Source organism: Bemisia tabaci, chromosome 1 (assembly GCF_918797505.1).
Source record: "Bemisia tabaci chromosome 1, PGI_BMITA_v3".
NCBI lineage: Eukaryota > Metazoa > Arthropoda > Insecta > Hemiptera > Aleyrodidae > Bemisia > Bemisia tabaci.
In genome coordinates, this window is record NC_092793.1 from 64423606 (window position 1) to 64440961 (window position 17356).

Genomic DNA, 17356 nt, shown 5'->3' on the forward strand with positions numbered 1-17356 from the left:
TTACAATTGAAATGATTCTTAGGTGTTTTTGAACAAAGGCATTTTATTAAAATTTTTGTTGGACAGGTTTGATTCACCCTGAATTCTTAAATAGAGAGAAAAAAAATATTTTCTTCACTCTAGAAAGACATGAAACTGACCAAGCTGTAGGTAAGTAAGCAGTTTTTGATTACTTCATTCCATGAAATGTGATGAGCCTTGTTGCTGCAGGAAACACAACATACTAGCAGGAATCCTCAAATAAATTTTCTATCTTGTACAATATCTGTTGATACTTAAGTATTTGATGATACCTACGAAGTACAAAATTTCTGAAAAGACACTGGGAATACCAGCAGAGTTATCTCAAAATTTTCTCTCAGGAACAAAACTAAAAATTGTGGAAGTTTCCTAAGAATGCTCTGAAGACAAATTTACGTATTATTAATAGATGAAGTGTAGCCTGCTACATATCATGTCGTATTCCTCTTCAAATATACATGCAGGTGAGTAGATTTTGAAATTTTGAGCGCACAATTTGCTTAAGAAAGAAGCGAGCACTACCATGATTTCCACTTACCATTACCACTTCCTCATAAATTTTTATAAGTTGATGCTTTTGAAAGTTGAGTTGTGATGTCGGTTCAGCCGCAGCACTCACCAGAAAATTCCTTCTTCGATCGGACCTTTGATGATTCATTGTCGAAATAGCTTTGAACTGATTAAAGATAAATGACACCGCACGAGTGTCATTTAGTGATGAATCAGAGATCAAAGTATAAATTTGAAGCTGCTAGAGCAGTAATTTTATCAGGCAAGAGTGACCGTCTAAATGCAAAATCCACTTATGACAGATCTCAGAAACTTTGCATCACCGCAAGGAGACATTAACAGAATATCTATACACCAAATTATTTACGCAACTAGGTGAATTTCTTTGGTAAATTATTGCGCTTAAGAGAAAGTCCTGACTGTAGAAAACAAGAAATAATACCTGTACCGATAGCATAACTGTGTATACGCACTACAGTGGTCACTTATAAAGAACAGACACGAACAAACACTTATGACAAACATTGAACAAGAGAGCAGAACTGGATTAAGTAACTGTAGTCTCTGATTTAATTCTACACTGCGAATTTGAAGAGCCATAAGACTCACATCAGATGTGTAAGTAATCACTTGGTTTGGGCCAAAGAAACCTCGAACTACATGAGATCATATCGATAAAGCTTAAGAGGTCAAAAGGCTATAATACTAAATAAATCGTGAACTTCTAACTCTTGAATGAATTCAGGACCACTTACTTAAGATAAAAAAACTGCAAAACATTTGATTTGAGGCGAAAGTGAAAAGAGAATGGTTAAAAAAAAGTAAAAGAAGAAAGTCTGGGTTTGGACATTGGACTTGTAAAACTGATTTTCAGAATGCACCTTAAAATGAGCCGATAGGCCGTGGCTCCAGGTTGTAAAATACGATGAATATTATTGCCAAATGCTTGGTTGAAGTCGAAAATGGATTTAAATTAATTAAAATTAAGAGATTTCGAGTTGTTTGGATCATTTGTGTTATCAATCTGCGTTTGTTTACACGACCGCGACCCACATACGGCAGGGGCACGCAGAGGATCGATAATGGAAATCGTTCAAAAGAGAGATAATATTCTCCGCGCGCAGAAAAATCGATATATCGAAAAAGTGGCGCGCGGAATTATTTTCTGGTGCAGCGCCGGAAAAAACAGTCGGCGAGCAGGAATCGATATATCGAGAATTCTGCGCGCGGAACAGATTTGGAGCGCCGCGCCGGAAAAAATAGTTTTGACACAAACGGCGAGCAGGAATCGATATATCGAAACTTCCGCGCGCGGAACAGATGTGGAGCGCCGCGCCGGAAAAAATAGTTTTGACACAAACGGCGCAAATATATCGAAAACCGGCGCGGAATCCGGAAATTCAGAGATTTTCATCGAAAACTGATTTTTTCTTTCCGCGCGCCGAAAAAAAATTCCGCGCGCCAGAAAAAATTCCGCGCGCGCAAGAAAAGGGTTTTGACACTAACGGCGTTCCATAGCCTGATGTAATGCATTGAATGCGGAGCATTTCGACTGAAGAGTCGATATGTGTCTTTAAGGAGCTGTGTAAATGAAACGGTTGGATAAGCCTGTAAGCAGTACAATTTCTTTTGTGTGTGAAAAATAACTGAATGTCCAGAATTCTAAACATCTGACCGTATCTCAAGTACCTGAAGGAAATGTTGGTCAGGTCAGAGTTTGTGAATCCTTGGCAGCAGTTACTGAAATTCTCCTACGTACTTAACAACTTTGCTCATTAAAGTTTGGTAAGTGAGAAATGTAAACCAACAATAAGTAGTGCGCGGATTGAATCTTCGCCTGTTCTCGTCAAGAGGTAGATTTGACGCATTATGAAAAAGCTAAAAACTGCAAATAAGCTGTCACATTTCTTTCTTGAAAGATGCCTGTTCAAACTAAATTTAGTTTCTTTATTTCTGAATGATGAAAGAACCTTTAAGGGCCGAAATATCACGAATTTTGATCTATAAGTTGTAAGAGAGCACTCTGGTGAGATCCTCTTTCCTTTTTTCGAGTTACACATTTTCCAATTTTACAGGAAGTAGTATTAGTTGCATCCAGTATCACAATTTATATGTATTCAATGTGTTTCCTCATCGAAATGAGCGAAGAAAAAACATTTACTTTTATTTTCACCGAATTAATGAGAGTTTTACTGCCAACTGAGCTAGCAAATGTTTACGGTGAAGCTACTTTATTTGTTTCACGACTCCCAATTTTAGGAATTCTAATAGCGTATACATCATTTCTCATTTAATGCAAGGTTGAAATACTTTATGATGGTGGTGGAAGAGACAATTCTGGTAAAATTGAGAGAATAATCAGGAAGAAAAGTTCTTAAACAAATCTCAGGAACTCCATCAGATGATGGGCACTTCACCCTCCAAGGATTTTTACACTATGGAGTTATGGGCTAATACTGACAAGCATAATATGATATATCTGAGCGGTCTCTTACTTACCTAACTTTGATGAGCGAAGGCCTAAAATAAGTAGAAGAATTGCATTAACTGCTGCCAAGGATTCACAAACTCTGACCTGACCAACATTTCTTTTAGGTACTTGAGATACAGTCAGATGTTTAGAATTCTGGACATTCAGTTATTTTCCACACACAAAAGAATTCGTACAGCTTGCGAGCTTATCCAAACGTTTCATTTACACGCCTCCTTAACAACAAATATCGACGCTTCGCAGCCATAACACTCCGCTTTCAACGCACTTCATCAGGCTTAGAGATAGGATGTTGGAGACATCAAGCATTTGATCCACGATTAATACTTATCATAGTGAGCAGCTTATGACATAGACAGTAAATTTTTTTTCGTCAAATTTCAATACAGTGTATCTGTAAGACTGGCAGTGCTGCTGTGATCAGGTTCTTGACAGATCTCAAATAGCTAAAATATCTCTATCCTGCGACATGATATGGAGGTTAATAGATTGAGAATTTGATCACAAGGTATTGATACAGTCTAGAAAAAATTATACACCATTTAAAGTCAAAAGAAAGTTCGATAACTAAAATTATCCATTATGAAGTTGAACAATCTGCGGACCAGGCTCAGAGTCTCGAGGAATCTGCTTCTCACTACATAAGGTGAAACCACCGAAAGTATCACAAATGTTGATTAAAAGGGGCGAATTAATTTTTTACCTTCTAATAGGTCATTTTATGACAATTTGGAAGAGTTTCAAATGAAAAATTGGAAAATTTTCCGCTTTGCAATTGATTAGGAAGAATGTAAACAAGCCGCCATAATGCCAACAGCCGAGTAGCATCAGTCAACTTTAGGCGAAATCAGAAAATACATGACTGTTGTTCCGTTGGATCCCCGAGAATTAGATGTGCCTCACTGAAAACCCAACGTGCTCGGTCTCTATTTGTCTCTGGGCTAGATTGGATGTTAGCGATCTGGACTAATCTGTGGATGACAGCCATCTTGTTTGTTAATTTACGGCCCTAAGAGCATCGTGTCAGCCTACAAAGGGTAACGTCCAAATTTGCAAAGTTGTAGAGGCGCTAGGCACAATCCAAGTAGCATGGATTGCAATTTCATTGCAATTGATTGTGAGTTGATTGCAATTTTTGCTTGTTACCTATACGTTCATTTGAAGGCGCTTAAAAAGTTGCAATTTTATTGCAATAAGTTTGCAAGAAATGTAGATTATGCTTGTTGCCTACCTTCTTTTTCAAGGCACTATAAAGACTGCAATTTCGGTGCAATCATGTTGTAACAAATTCACGCCATGTGCCTGGCATCCAATTCTCTAGTTGTTTTAAAGTTTTTTCGACTTAAATGTCTCACCTAACCCATATAGCCCAACATATTTTGAAAATATTGTCACCTTTATCAAAATATTTTCATGGCAATATTGTAATTAAGATATTTTCAAAATATTTGTAAAACATTTTAAAGGAATATTTTGAAAATGTTTACGAAAAATATTTTTAAAATAATTCAAAAATATTGCCTGTAAACATGCATGTTAAAAATATTCCTTAAGAAAGTTTTGAAAATATTTTAAAAATATTTTTTGAAAATATTTTTAAGTTCTCAAGTTAGTATGTGGTGTAATTTACACCGGTGTAAATTTAGTGTGAGTACCTATTACGTGATATCGAAAAAAAAAATCAGACAAAAAAAATATGAAAAAAATAAATAACACGAAAAAAAATAAATAATAGGCAAAAGAAAGAAGCCTGAGAAAAACGGCGTTAATCAAATCTATGATGAATGTTGAGCCACGCACTGACGCAATGCATGCGATAACAGCCTTAGGCGTGATTTCAACCCTGCTCATCAACAGCTCCCTGTAGCTCAGTGGAAGAGTGCTCCGCTATGACATTCGCGGGTCGGGTTCAAGCCCACTCGAGGGCGTCCGGTATTTTATGCTGCTAAACGTCGTAGGACATTAGGTAAGCATGGGTTCGAATTATTATAATTTCCCCGGAAAATTTAGGGGTTGAAATTTAAAGGTCGTCAATATTGAAATTTCTTTGCAAAAAAAAAAATTGCAACTTTTTTACAATGAGGGGGTCAGAAGTTGTAAAATAATTGCAATTTTCTTGCAAGAAAGTTGAAATCATCTGGAAATTTTATTTCATTTAAATTGCAATTTTTTCGTTGCAAAATGCTACTTGGGAAATTGGACAAGGTTGCCTCTAAGTAATTATTAAATGAATCTTTTATTGTTATTAATTACGGAAAAGAGGAAAAGAGAATCAGGCCGAATGCCAAAATCCAAAAATCGAAAAGTGTAGGGGCCGAACTAGGCCGAACCTTCTTTGAGATTACGGGCGGCGAGCGGCAACCTGATTGGCTACGAAGATTGCCGAGCATGGCCGAAGGCCTACTCGCCGCTTGGTAAGTGTTGACGGCGGTTTGACAAACAGCAGTTTTTGGTGAAATGTGGTCCGGAATATCTGGGCCAATCGTGTTGGCCAATCTGTTCACTCTCTTAGGGGTTTTCTTTTTTTGATCGGTGGTACCGCCGATCACCAAACTGTGTTCGTTAATTGATCCGTCGGTGCTGACGTCACGACCGGTGGAAGTACGACCGGTGGATTTGGTACCACCGATCAGTGATCGGAGTGATCGGTCATTTCTCCGATCACAGCTCCACCGGTGCATAAGGCCTTTATAGACGATCAAATTCCGAACCAATTCCGATCAAAGTAGACATGCTGATGACTGGTGGTCACCATCTACCATCAAATTTTGACGGGCCGCACTTTTTTGATCAAAGTGAGATCAGACAGGAGTGCCATCATTCATCATTTCCTGCCACAGGAAACGTTTCTGTCAAGTTTTCATTTTAAAACTAAGCAAATTTATGAATTTCAGACTGATGACTCCCGACACTTTGATGCTACTTTGATCGGAATTGGTTCGGGAATTTGATCGTCTATAGAGGCCTATAGAGAAAAAAAAGGAGGTGTTTGCATTTCGGGCATCTTGGAATTTTTCATAGAGTATCTATAGCTTTGATGACGTCATTGGGTACAGCGACGTTTTTATCCTGTCGATTTTCTTGGAAATGGTGTAATTTAAGGGAAAAAGTCATTCTATAAAAAGTGCTTGAAATTAAATAAAGAGTTGATTTAAGTAAAAAAATCGGACATTATGGTCCGTTTTTACAGCGTCAACATAACCCTCAACGAGCGTCTTGTTTACATTGATGACGTAGGTGGGTACAAATCCTCAAGATGCAAACACCTCCTTTTTTTTCTCTATGCCACCGGTGGACAACCTAACCTTACTTCAGCCAGATCTCAGGCCAAAAACAAGCAAACAAACGAGAAATCGTGAGTATTTCGCGCCTCCCGCCGTCGCTGAGTCTGATGATTCTGCTTGGATCGTCATTGTCGCCTATGTATTGAATTATGTAATATTTTCCCCCGTACTTTATTTGTAGCAAAAAAGGAGTTAATGCTGGTACATTGAGTATATATTTGCACTATTGCAGTATCATTGCGGTAAAGGTTTGATGAGAGGAAGAAATCCATTTGTTTACATTGGTGGAAAGTGTGTTCTTAAACTCCCGACTGATCGCGGGCAATTTCGTACCAAAATGGCGGCCGATGGATTTCCATCGGTGGATTTAGGCAGATCTACCGATCAAAAAAAGAAAACCCCTCTTGTCTCCAGAGCAAAGACATAAAGACGGAGCGCTCGTATCTAAAAGCACGGGGAAAAAGTGAAGCTAGGTTCGGCGCTGCGCGCTTGTGTGAGTGGGTAAATGAGCGCGGGAATCCATGGCGGCAAACGGAAATTTGATTTGAACTTGTCCTCTTGATTTTTCCTTATTTCTTCTTCGAAACGTGTTTTAAATGCTTAAAACGATTATATTAAGAAAGTTCGGTCTGCGTCCTAATATATTACACCTACTTTTGCTCGGTAACAGGCAGTAATCTCAGATAAAGTCAGTTTTTCTTCTGCTTATGGTGGTTCTGCAGGTTCAAACAGGCCGTTACAGTTCTAGATCTACGTTACTCCCAAATGAAATCAGTCGGTCGACGACGGACCGAAACTAACCTAAAGTTAATAAAATATGAGTGTGTACCTGAATTTGGGCAAAAATCAACCTAAAATACTTTGTTTCCGCAATCTTATTTATTAGTTCCCGCCCTACATTTGAATTCAAACTTGTCCCGATTTCGCCGCCAATCCTCTAGCCAATAGTAGAGGTGATTGAAAAGAAGCTCTAGAAGCTTCATTTTTTGCTTTAGTGCTCCGTCTTTATGTCTTTGCTCCAGAGACAACTTGTCCCTGTCGATGTTTACTCTTGAGAAGGAAAGAGGCATGAAAAGTTGCAGAATCCCCAGCAACCATCCGCGTCGGTCACCGGTCAACGATGCATCTTCTTTTCAACAACAATAACGCTACCCTTATATACTACTTATTATCTCAGGTTCCAATGCAGCCGCTCGGATGGCTCAATGGGTAGAACACTCGCCTGCCATAGTGAGGATGCCGAGTTCGGTTCCCGACACTGGAAATTTTTTTTTTTTTTTTCCAATCTGGAAAATCCCCCAATCATGATTCTTCGTCCAAATAAGTCACAAAACTCATTTTTACAACAATTAATTTAATATTGAAAATAGTTAGCTCAATCAGCGACTTTTACTGACTTAGCGGTTAGGTCAAAACTCATTTTTACAACAATTAATTTAATATTGAAAATAGTTAGCTAAATCAGCGACTTTTACTGACTTAGCGGTTAGGTTCGGTTAGGTTAGGTTAGGTTAGGTTAGGTTAGGTTAGGTTAGGTTAAGTTAGGTTAGGTTAGGTTAGGTTAGGTTAGGTTAGGTTAGGTTAGGTTAGGTTAGGTTAGGTTAGGTTAGGTTAGGTTAGGTTAGGTCATCAGCTCTTTAATAAATTAGTGGCATTCTGTTCAACTAATGTTTTTCAACAAAAAAAAAAAAAAATTAATGTTTCACTCAACTTAAATTTTTTTAATTTCCGACTTTAAAAATTACAATCCTACTGTTTTCTTCGAAATTCCCGCGCTAATCTACGAGATAGCATCCGAATAGTCAATGGTCATCGGTCGATTACCGGTGCGCTCGTGGCAACTTTTCAACGCCTCTTTCTTTCCTTCTCAAAGTGCTTAATCGTCTCTGTCCGTGTCCTAACCTCAAAACTTTGCTGCTTGTTTTGTTTACAACTTACATTGCGGTGGCAGGTGGCAGGTGGCAGTCAGGCAGTGATCATCGTCTGCTATTTTGAATGAGTTGATCCTATTACCAATTACACATAATGAGGCCTTTGAGTTTAATTATATATATTTCACCTATTTTTTATTTCGACAATGTTGTGCTTGGTATGATTGAAGGGCTGTACTGCGGTCTTGAAAATTGTTATGATGGTAAGTTAATGATGATTTTGAACCTTTACCTACTACTACTACTACTTTGCCGTTCCGGTGTGCTCTGGGGTTTTTGCGCTAGGCCCAGATATTCCAGACCAAATTTTCATCGAAAACTAAAGTCTGTCATCGCTGTCAACCTCACTCCTAATGTAAACAAACGAACAGCAAGATAGTCCATCTCAGAACATAAACCGCAACAAAGCGGCCTCCTCATCGAGATGTTCCGGACTCATTTCTCCACTTTTCTTCACCTTGACAACAGAAGTATTGAGCGTGTCTAAAGTAATATTTTCCAGCTCCATTGTTGGAAAAGGAACAAGCCATTTTTTAGTAAGTTGGGATAACATTTGCAGTGATTGAGTGACAAGAGCACCGGACTATCTGCCCGCACGATGTATGGCTACCTCTATCTTAAGATGATGGGGCAGAAAGCGTCCTGGTTGACGTGCGAATCTGAATCCCAAATTCCCAGTAATGGTAGTAGTAAACACCAGATGGATGCTCTAATAATAAGCAAGTACATTGCTCCTCACTTACTTTCTCATGGATGTTCTCTAGTCTCTCCAGGGTTTTGGTTTTGCGTTGTATTTAAGTCGGTAAACATCTAGAACAGCGGCTTCCGTTCTTTTCGCTAAATTATAGTAGACAGACACTTATAAAAAGAGTGTGGTGAGTGCGAAACACTGTTTTTGTCAAAAAATGTGGATCAATCAAAAATTATTCACAGAAAGTGCCGCAATTCTGTACTTAGCACTCGTTCGCGGCACTTCACGGAGTGGACTCCGCCATTTTGGTCCCTGTTCTGCACTTACCTTTAAAAATCTATCCAAAACAGCTGAATGTTGAGTCATCCATGTCATCCGATGAAGAAACTTGAAATTCATCTATTTCCGTAAGATTTTGTAGTTTTTTCAATGAAAACACTCAATTCTCATTTAACTTTTTTTTCCTTGATAAACATATTTGTAGCTAAAAATCCTGGAGGCGGTCACGCTACATGTCATTTTCAAAACCCTGTATCTCTGTCATTTTTTAAACTAGAGAGTTGTTCTTAGTCTTGTTTTACTGGTAATTACGTCTATTTTAAGCACACATAAACCGCAAATCGATAGCTGCTTTCGTTCGCTCAAAACCCGGAATTGTGCAAAACTTTTTGAACACCCTATGTACAACACATAATAATACTGAGAGTACGAGAGCTTTATTCACACAGGTTTTACAATGCATATATGTATAGAACGTTGTTACCACAGAGACATATCTGGTTTAAGCTTAATAGCTTTAATAGGCGTCAAACTCAGTAGAATTCAAGGAAAGTGCGGCTAAACTTTACAAGCAAACATGGAGGCTCGTCTGCTGAAATAATAGAATAAGGTCCAAAGTTCTTAGAGGACAGTAAGATCTAGTATTATCCTCTTTGTACCCATCACATTATAGGTAAGAACCCTTGTTGTGTAATAATAATGTCATGGAGTGGTGGGTTCTGATTGGTACCTTGGTCATTTGAAAAAGAACTGACTTCTTATGACCTTTGGTAAATAATGCTAGATGCAGAAAACAGTCCCATGTGAAGCGTTTGCAGAAGGAAAGGGTAGAATGTTCATAATGTTATATCCGATCCAATAAAGTCATGGAGGCTCTGGGCACGATTTGGACAACTGGTGCCGTGCCACTACCGATTAAATTGATTTTTTATTGGTATCAACTACGTAAAGGAATATCAGGCAGAATGGCGAGTGATATTTGCTACCCCTTTCCATTATGTAGGTCACTGAACCAAAATTACAGCAGATATTTGATTATGCAAGGAAGGCGGATAAAGAGAGGTGGTCGCATTTCGATTTTGGCTGCCATCTTGAAGATCTGTGGTTTTGCCATGCAATCCGGGGCCAGGGCCAGACCGATTGCCCCGCCTCGGCCTCGTCGGCACCCCTGTACTGAATACCGTATGACATGAAGAGGGTACGAAACAAAATGCGACTACCCTCCTCGGTATTCGGCTATTGGTGCAATTAGTAGGTGGTGAGGGCGGTTTGACAAACAGCGGTTTTTGGTGAAATTTGGTCCGGAATATCTGGGCCAATGTGTTCACTCGTGTTCTGGCTACCTACATAAACAATGTAAAATCAGCGCTTGTAAAGCGTCCAGCTCTCATATAGATAAAGTTTCATAAAGAGATAAATAGATAAGAAATGGATAGATAAGTCCTCATAAAACGTCTGCCAATTCCTTATGGGAAAATACGCAAGTGATGTAAAGACCAGGTTTGTCATGAACTGTGACGCAGCGAGCGTATCGGATCCGTGATGACCAAAATGACCGTTTTGAAAATCCGAATCTTGGGGCGTTTTTAAGTTGATTTTTTGGGGGTTTCTGGTGGTCAAAAAACTCCGGGAAAATTCCTGTGACACCTGGAGCTTTAGTTCTTTCAATTCAAACAATAAAAAAAAATTATGTAACAGGCACATAGCGTTGCTATGTTCTGAAGTGCTAATATACCTAGTCACGTTTTAAGGCTGTTTTGTCCAGTACTTGTGATACTAGTGTGCGGTGACTGCATACGGTGACTGGTAAAGCCATATGCGCGGTGTCCCAGCCCAAGGCCTCTCTTAAAACATTCAGGTTAAAAATGAATTTTATTGAAACAGGGAGTTTAGTACATTTTTAAGATTATTAAAACTTAGGGCAACATTAGTCGCCAAAATTCACGAAAATAATTACTGATAAATATAATTGCTGTTATGTCTTATAAAATTTTGGACCTTGATAAGAGTTGGATTTGACCAAATGGTATGCGTAGCTAATGATAATTTGCAACCCATGATGCTCATTACATGATCTCTGGTCCAGGTCTGACATCTGCAATCATGCATTTCCTTTGAAAAATATAAGAAATGCTTTTTCTATTCCTTCATTGCATGAGCTTAACATTTGATTTTAAGTTTTAGTCGTGTTTTACAGTTCTGGGTGTCACTAGAGGAGTGACCAAAAGTGAAATTTCCAAGGCTTACCGTAAATTGGCAAAAAAATATCACCCAGACCTCCATCGCAAACCAGAAGATAAGATCGTGGCTGAGACTAATTTCAAAAAAATCGCTAATGCGTAAGTATTTTCTTCATTTTATCTCTCATCATCCAAAAATTAATTTAATACAATACAAGCAGGGAAATGAGTTTAATAATTTAATTGTGATCTCTTTTTCATACCATCACACCATACAGCCTTTTCAGAGAAGACTAAAGAAAGCGTGGAACTAGGGCTTTTTTAATGCGAACTGTAGAGGACCGTGATGAACTGTGTTCCTTTTTTATCCTAGTCCTATGTGGTCCAGCTTGTTCTTTGCGTTCCAGTGCAACGCGCAGATTGTTCTTCAGAGCAAGGGTTCCTAGCATTAAGCAAAACTGCTTTGAAAGCGCAGACAACCCAATTAGTCGTTTTCCAATGAAAAAAAAGCCCTTATGAAAATCACTCGAAGTAGGCTCTTTTAACTCATCATTGGGAAATGAAGAAATTGAAAGAATTTTTATGCTTTAAAAAAGTATGCTACTAAACGAAAAGTTGAAAGACTATCAGGTAAATAAAATGCCATCAAAAATGCAATAATCTACTTTCGTCTTTAAAATTGTATCCAAATTTTGTGTACATATTACTCAGATGTGTCACTTAATGTGTAATATGCTCTCATCATCTCTAAAATTGATTACTGTATGAACTCTTGATCTCAATGTGGAAAACCATTTACGGGAATAGCACAAGGGGTATTTGTAAAGTAAGTTAATATTTGTCGTATCTTCTAAACTGACGAAGATGATTCAAATCTGTAAAAAGCGTTCGAATCGCCATACTTTCAGCTTTCTAAAAAATTTCAATTGATTAAATTCGGCACACTTGTCTCTTGCCGCCGCGTGTCCAAGATTCATGCGCGCTGGAAAGTTCGCAGTTGTGAGTGTTTACCTCACTGATATACATGATAAGATTTCATCTTACTACTTAAGTAGTCTTGATACTCAGTGCTGCATACTCTAAGATATCATCACCCTAAAAGATTCAGCTCAAATCGGTGCAGGTGTCCATAATGATGTAGTCACCTTCAGTCAGTCTCTTTTCGTTAATCAAGGAAACTCCATTCCGAAAACGTGTCCAATTGTGAGTTGCGCCGTATGACGGCAAAAAAAACCAAAGTGCTGTTATTATTTATAGAGTATCATATTCTGTTTATGGTGGTTTGTGCATGAGCTATGTCATGGTCACTAAGTGGTGACGTGCATCCTTAGAGGGGCGTGAAAATGTGCACAATGAGCAAAGATCTGGCCGGCCATCTTTAGCGAAGGACGATAAGAAAGTTCTCGCCGTGCAAAATGTTGTGAAAAATGTTCCATTGATGACATTCTTGAACGATCGCCTCCCAGTATCGAAATTCGGAGAACAACTGTGGTAAAACTTATGAGAGAGCAGCCGCATGCTACTGGTGTTGACACTCCGCATGAACTTGAAGGTGCTCGAAACTTGGTGGCCCTAAGAAGGGCCGTTTTAGAGAGTGAAGTTGTGATGGCCGTCTTCGGGATGTCGTCAGGGTTGACTGGTATCTGAGTGTAGGCCTTCACTAGGTCGATTTTGGAGAACACTTTGCATCCTCCCAGGTTTTGACTGAAGTCATATATGTGCCGGACTGGGTATTTGTCGGGGATTGTGCGTGCGTTCAGCGCGCGGTAATCTCCGCATGGACGCCAGCCGTCGGGTTTCTTGGGTACCATGTGCAAGGGAGAGGCCCAAGGGCTCTCGGAGCGTCTTGCAGTACCGTCCTTGACCATTGCTTCAAATTCAGCTTTGGCGATGCGATGTCGATCAGCCAGGAGTCTTCGTGGGCGACAGGATTCTGGAGGGCCAGGGGTCGTCCGAATGTGATGGCAAGTGGAATGCTTGGGCTGTCTGGAAATACCGGATGGACGGGTGAGCTCAGGGGACTCGGCCAGGATTGCGCAGTCTTCGGAGGCGGTGACAGCCTTGACGCTTTCTTGAAAAACTTTTGCCGGTTGACAGTGCGTTTTGAGTCCTGTGATATTGTCCACCAGAGTCTTGTTGTGACAGTCAAAAAGCAACTGGAACTGAGCAAGGAAATCGGAACCAATGATCGGGGTCGCCACGTCGGCGATGACAAAGGACCCTACAACAAAACGGCCAAATCGGCCTAAACACGGAATCGTACGATTTTCTCAGGAATGATAGAGGGTCTTCCCAGACACTCAAAACTGGTCATATTTTTTGCCTAACCCCCAGGGAAAAGGGGGGAGAGGAGGTCAAAGTCAAAACCTTTAAATTAGCATAACTTCTCAACGGTTTGTCGTAGGAAGATGATCTTGGTGTCAAAATTTCCAGAAAAATGAGAGCTTTCAGAATATAGGTATGAAATTAATTAAATTTTAAAATTTGACCCACTTTTGGGGCATTTTACAAGGTCCCCCTTTCGTAAATTTTCGTTTTTTGAGATTTACGGTTGTTCGGTTCGCACGGATCAAAACAAAAACAATTTCAAATAAAAGTAGAGCGTTTAAGCTTTAAAACAAGCCCAAGATAATCTTGGGGAAACGATTAGAAGCGGAGTTATGAGTCTTCAAAGTTGACGCGGCGCGCGGGAACCTTGTATGTTCCGAGTCTCAAGGTCACCTGCGCGCCCCGGATTGCCTGCAGGTTGCAAGTTTTTGTGTTTTTATGCTTCTGTAGGTCATTTTTAATGTAAATCATTCAATGAAGATAGTTTAATCAGAATTTTTTTATTTTACACAATGGGCCTTCGGCGAGGTACACAACATTAATGTCAAAAAAATTTAACTGCGTTTCAAATAGCCCCCTTAAGAATAACTGAGACTTGTTTTGAAGCTCAAAGCTCGTCTGCTTCTACGAGAAACTATTTGGCTTTACCAAGTGAGTTCCGTCAAGCGCTGTACCTTACAGCTCAATTAAAAAATTTTAAAATTAGGGGTACCCCAAAATTTGGCATCAATGGGTTATAATTTCTAAATGGTTCAGTTCTGTATGGAGCATATGTATATTTGAACTGAGGGTCCATGGTTTCTTCTAAATTATAAGAGCAGAATCATCATCGTCAGCAAATGTTTAATGAGGTATGATGGACATAATGGTTGATACTCTAAGCCCCCTCTCGCTCCTCCCGTAAAATTAAAAAATTTCGATTATTCTATCTTCATTGAATGATTTACATTAAGAATGACCTACAGAAGCATAAAAACACAAAAACTTGCAACCTGCAGGCAATCCGGGGCGCGCAGGTGACCTTGAGACTCGGAACATACAAGGTTCCCGCGCGCCGCGTCAACTTTGAAGACTCATAACTCCACTTCTAATCGTTTCCCCAAGATCATCTTGGGCTTGTTTTAAAGCTTAAACGCTCTACTTTTATTTGAAATTGTTTTTGTTTAGATCCGTGCGAACCGAACAACCGTAAATCTCAAAAAACGAAAATTTACGAAAGGGGGACCTTGTAAAATGCCCCAAAAGTGGGTCAAATTTTAAAATTTAATTAATTTCATACCTGTATTCTGAAAGCTCTCATTTTTCTGGAAATTTTGACACCAAGATCATCTTTCTATGACAAACCGTTGAGAAGTTATGCTAATTTAAAGGTTTTGACTTTGACCCCCTCTCCCCACTTTTTCCCTGGGGGTTAGGCAAAAAATATGACCAGATTTGAGTGTCTGGGAAGACCCTCTATCATTCCTGAGAAAATCGTACGATTCCGTGTTTAGGCCGATTTGGTCGTTTTGTTGTAGGGTCCTTTTCCAGTCAAAATCACGGCGTAAACCGAGGTGCAGATTGAGTGGAATGTGACCATAAGTTTGGATCGTAGATTCATTCGCTGCGGTGAGTTCATATCTAGTGTCTTGTAAATTTTGCTGCACGAACCGCCGGGGGTAGCAGGAGACGTCTGAGCCAGTGTCGACCAGAAATCGCTTCTTGCTGCGGGCGTCAGTGACAAAGAGGCGGTTGGATTCTGTGGAGCAACCAGCGGCCGCCACTACTGGTTGCCGGTGGAGTTTGTCGGCGTGGACTTCGGTTTGTAACTGCAAGGTTGACGGCATGCACGTGCTTCATCGCCAAACTTGTGATGGTAAAAGCAGACACCATTACGACGGTCGTTTTCTGAGCGGGAACGAGAGCGTGACCGTGAGCGAGACAGGTCGCGATGCAACTTTTTCTGACCCATTTCAAGCTGGTCAAGTCGTTCTGTCAAAGCTAAGAGCTTCCTCTCCAGTTTGGATGTTTGAGGCTCAGGTGGTGCGGTAGCGGCAGCGGCACAGACAGATGGAGCCGGGACAATTTCCAAAATTCGGTCTGCGATTTTGGCCAGTTCATCGATTTATGTTTCTTGCGAGTGCGTCTGCAAGATAGCTTGCGCCTGGCGAGGTAAACGTTGCAGCCAGAGAGTTTTCATGAGTTGCTCATCTACTTTCGTAGTGCCAGTTAACGCTGTCAGCCTACGCAAAAATTGCGAAGGTGTACTATCGCCAAGGTCTGCTTCGGTGAGTAGTTGTCGAACGCGGTGCGTTTTAGATTTGGACAGGCGAAGGATCAGCTCGGCTTTTAGCTTGGAGTATGGCGTGTCAGCGGGAGGTGATACAAGAATGTCCTCCACTTCGTTGGCAACACGGGTCTCCAATTGAGATGATACGAGAGAATATCGCATCATCTCGTTTGAAATGTTCCAAACTGTAAAAATGGATTCTACCTGTGAAAACCATAGCTGCGGTTTTTCTAATTTAAAAGGAGGTAGCTTGATGTTTTTCTTTTCGCCAGTGTTAACGGTGGCGATGGCGGGTTGCCTTTTAGCGAGTTCTGCCTGGTAGAAATTCATTTCCTCTCGCATTATTTTCATCTGGTCGAGGAGAGCCAGATTCTTGTCGTTCGCTGCCTTCAGAGCTGGATCGGTATCGTCGAAGTTCTCTCTTCCTGTAGCCATGCTGAGGAGTGTCCAATTGTTTGAAGAAGCGGTGACTTTCAGTGGCAACGGAATGATGATGGAAGTAAGCTAAGCTGCAAAAGATGACAATGTCCGTGGAAGAATGTTCAGAAGGATAGGCGTGTTCAGAGTCGGAGGTCACCACTGAGGGTGCTCGAAACTTGGTGGCCCTAAGAAGCTTCTATACTCTCTGCTAAGAAGGGCCGTTTTAGAGAGTGAAGAGCTGGAGCAGGTCTGAGTGGTGGTAGAACAAGCGGGAGCGCAAGGCCGTGCCGGAACGTGTGGCCGCGGGACAGTGTCAACGCACGGTGAAACATGGAGCCGGGAGTCGGCCGCTATATAGCGCCGTGCGCTAGGCGCGGGAGCCAATGGGAGGCCAGATCGGTGAGCGCGGCAGTGCGAGGCGCTGATTGGCCGATGAAGTGGCAGGAAAGCTCGGTGAGCTTGAGTCGCCACAAACTGCAGTCCTGCGCTCTATTGTCCGTTGTTGTCGTCTCTTATCCATGTTTATTTAAGATATTTAAAACTCTCCTTATCTTTGGACAAAGAAAGTTTCAATCATTATAAAGCGGATAATTTTAGAAAGGAAAAGAAACAAATGAAAAAAGATAAATCAAAGTTATGTGAAGTGGCGTTAATAATTGAAGAACTCCTTTGGAAAAGGGCACATACCGAAAATTTTTTCTGTAAGAAAAACGTATTTGAAGTTTTCATTATTGCTCTCTGGCCACTCATGGTGACTTACATTGGAACCTGGACACTCAAATCAAAGTTCATACACCCAAGGATGAATAACAGCCATCGATAAAATTTACACTTCTTTTACTGTTTTTTAAAATTTTCTAAAATTTTCCGTTAAGTGCCCTTTTTCCGGAAATTGACCAGTGGTCATAGGTTTTGACTGTTCTAACTTGACTTATAGGACATGAATGAGTTT

General features: G+C 40.3%; 1 protein-coding gene across 4 annotated transcripts in view; it reads left to right on the forward strand.

Annotated features, from left to right (window-relative positions):
• Positions 1-8210: 8210 nt before the first annotated feature.
• The window catches only part of LOC109041797 (dnaJ homolog subfamily C member 25), a 58342-nt gene continuing 49196 nt past the window's right edge, over positions 8211-17356 (forward strand). For 3 of the 4 annotated variants that reach the window (XR_011900671.1, XR_011900679.1, XM_072305415.1), the window contains exons 1-2: positions 8211-8440; positions 11405-11546. Coding sequence is in view for 1 of the 4 variants with exons in the window: in XM_072305415.1 (XP_072161516.1) it covers positions 8332-8440; positions 11405-11546 (251 nt within the window). In the remaining 3 variants the exon portion in view is untranslated. Of the gene's footprint in view, positions 8441-11404; positions 11547-17356 lie in introns of those variants that run through there. The other variant, XM_072305419.1, reaches the window with a different exon arrangement.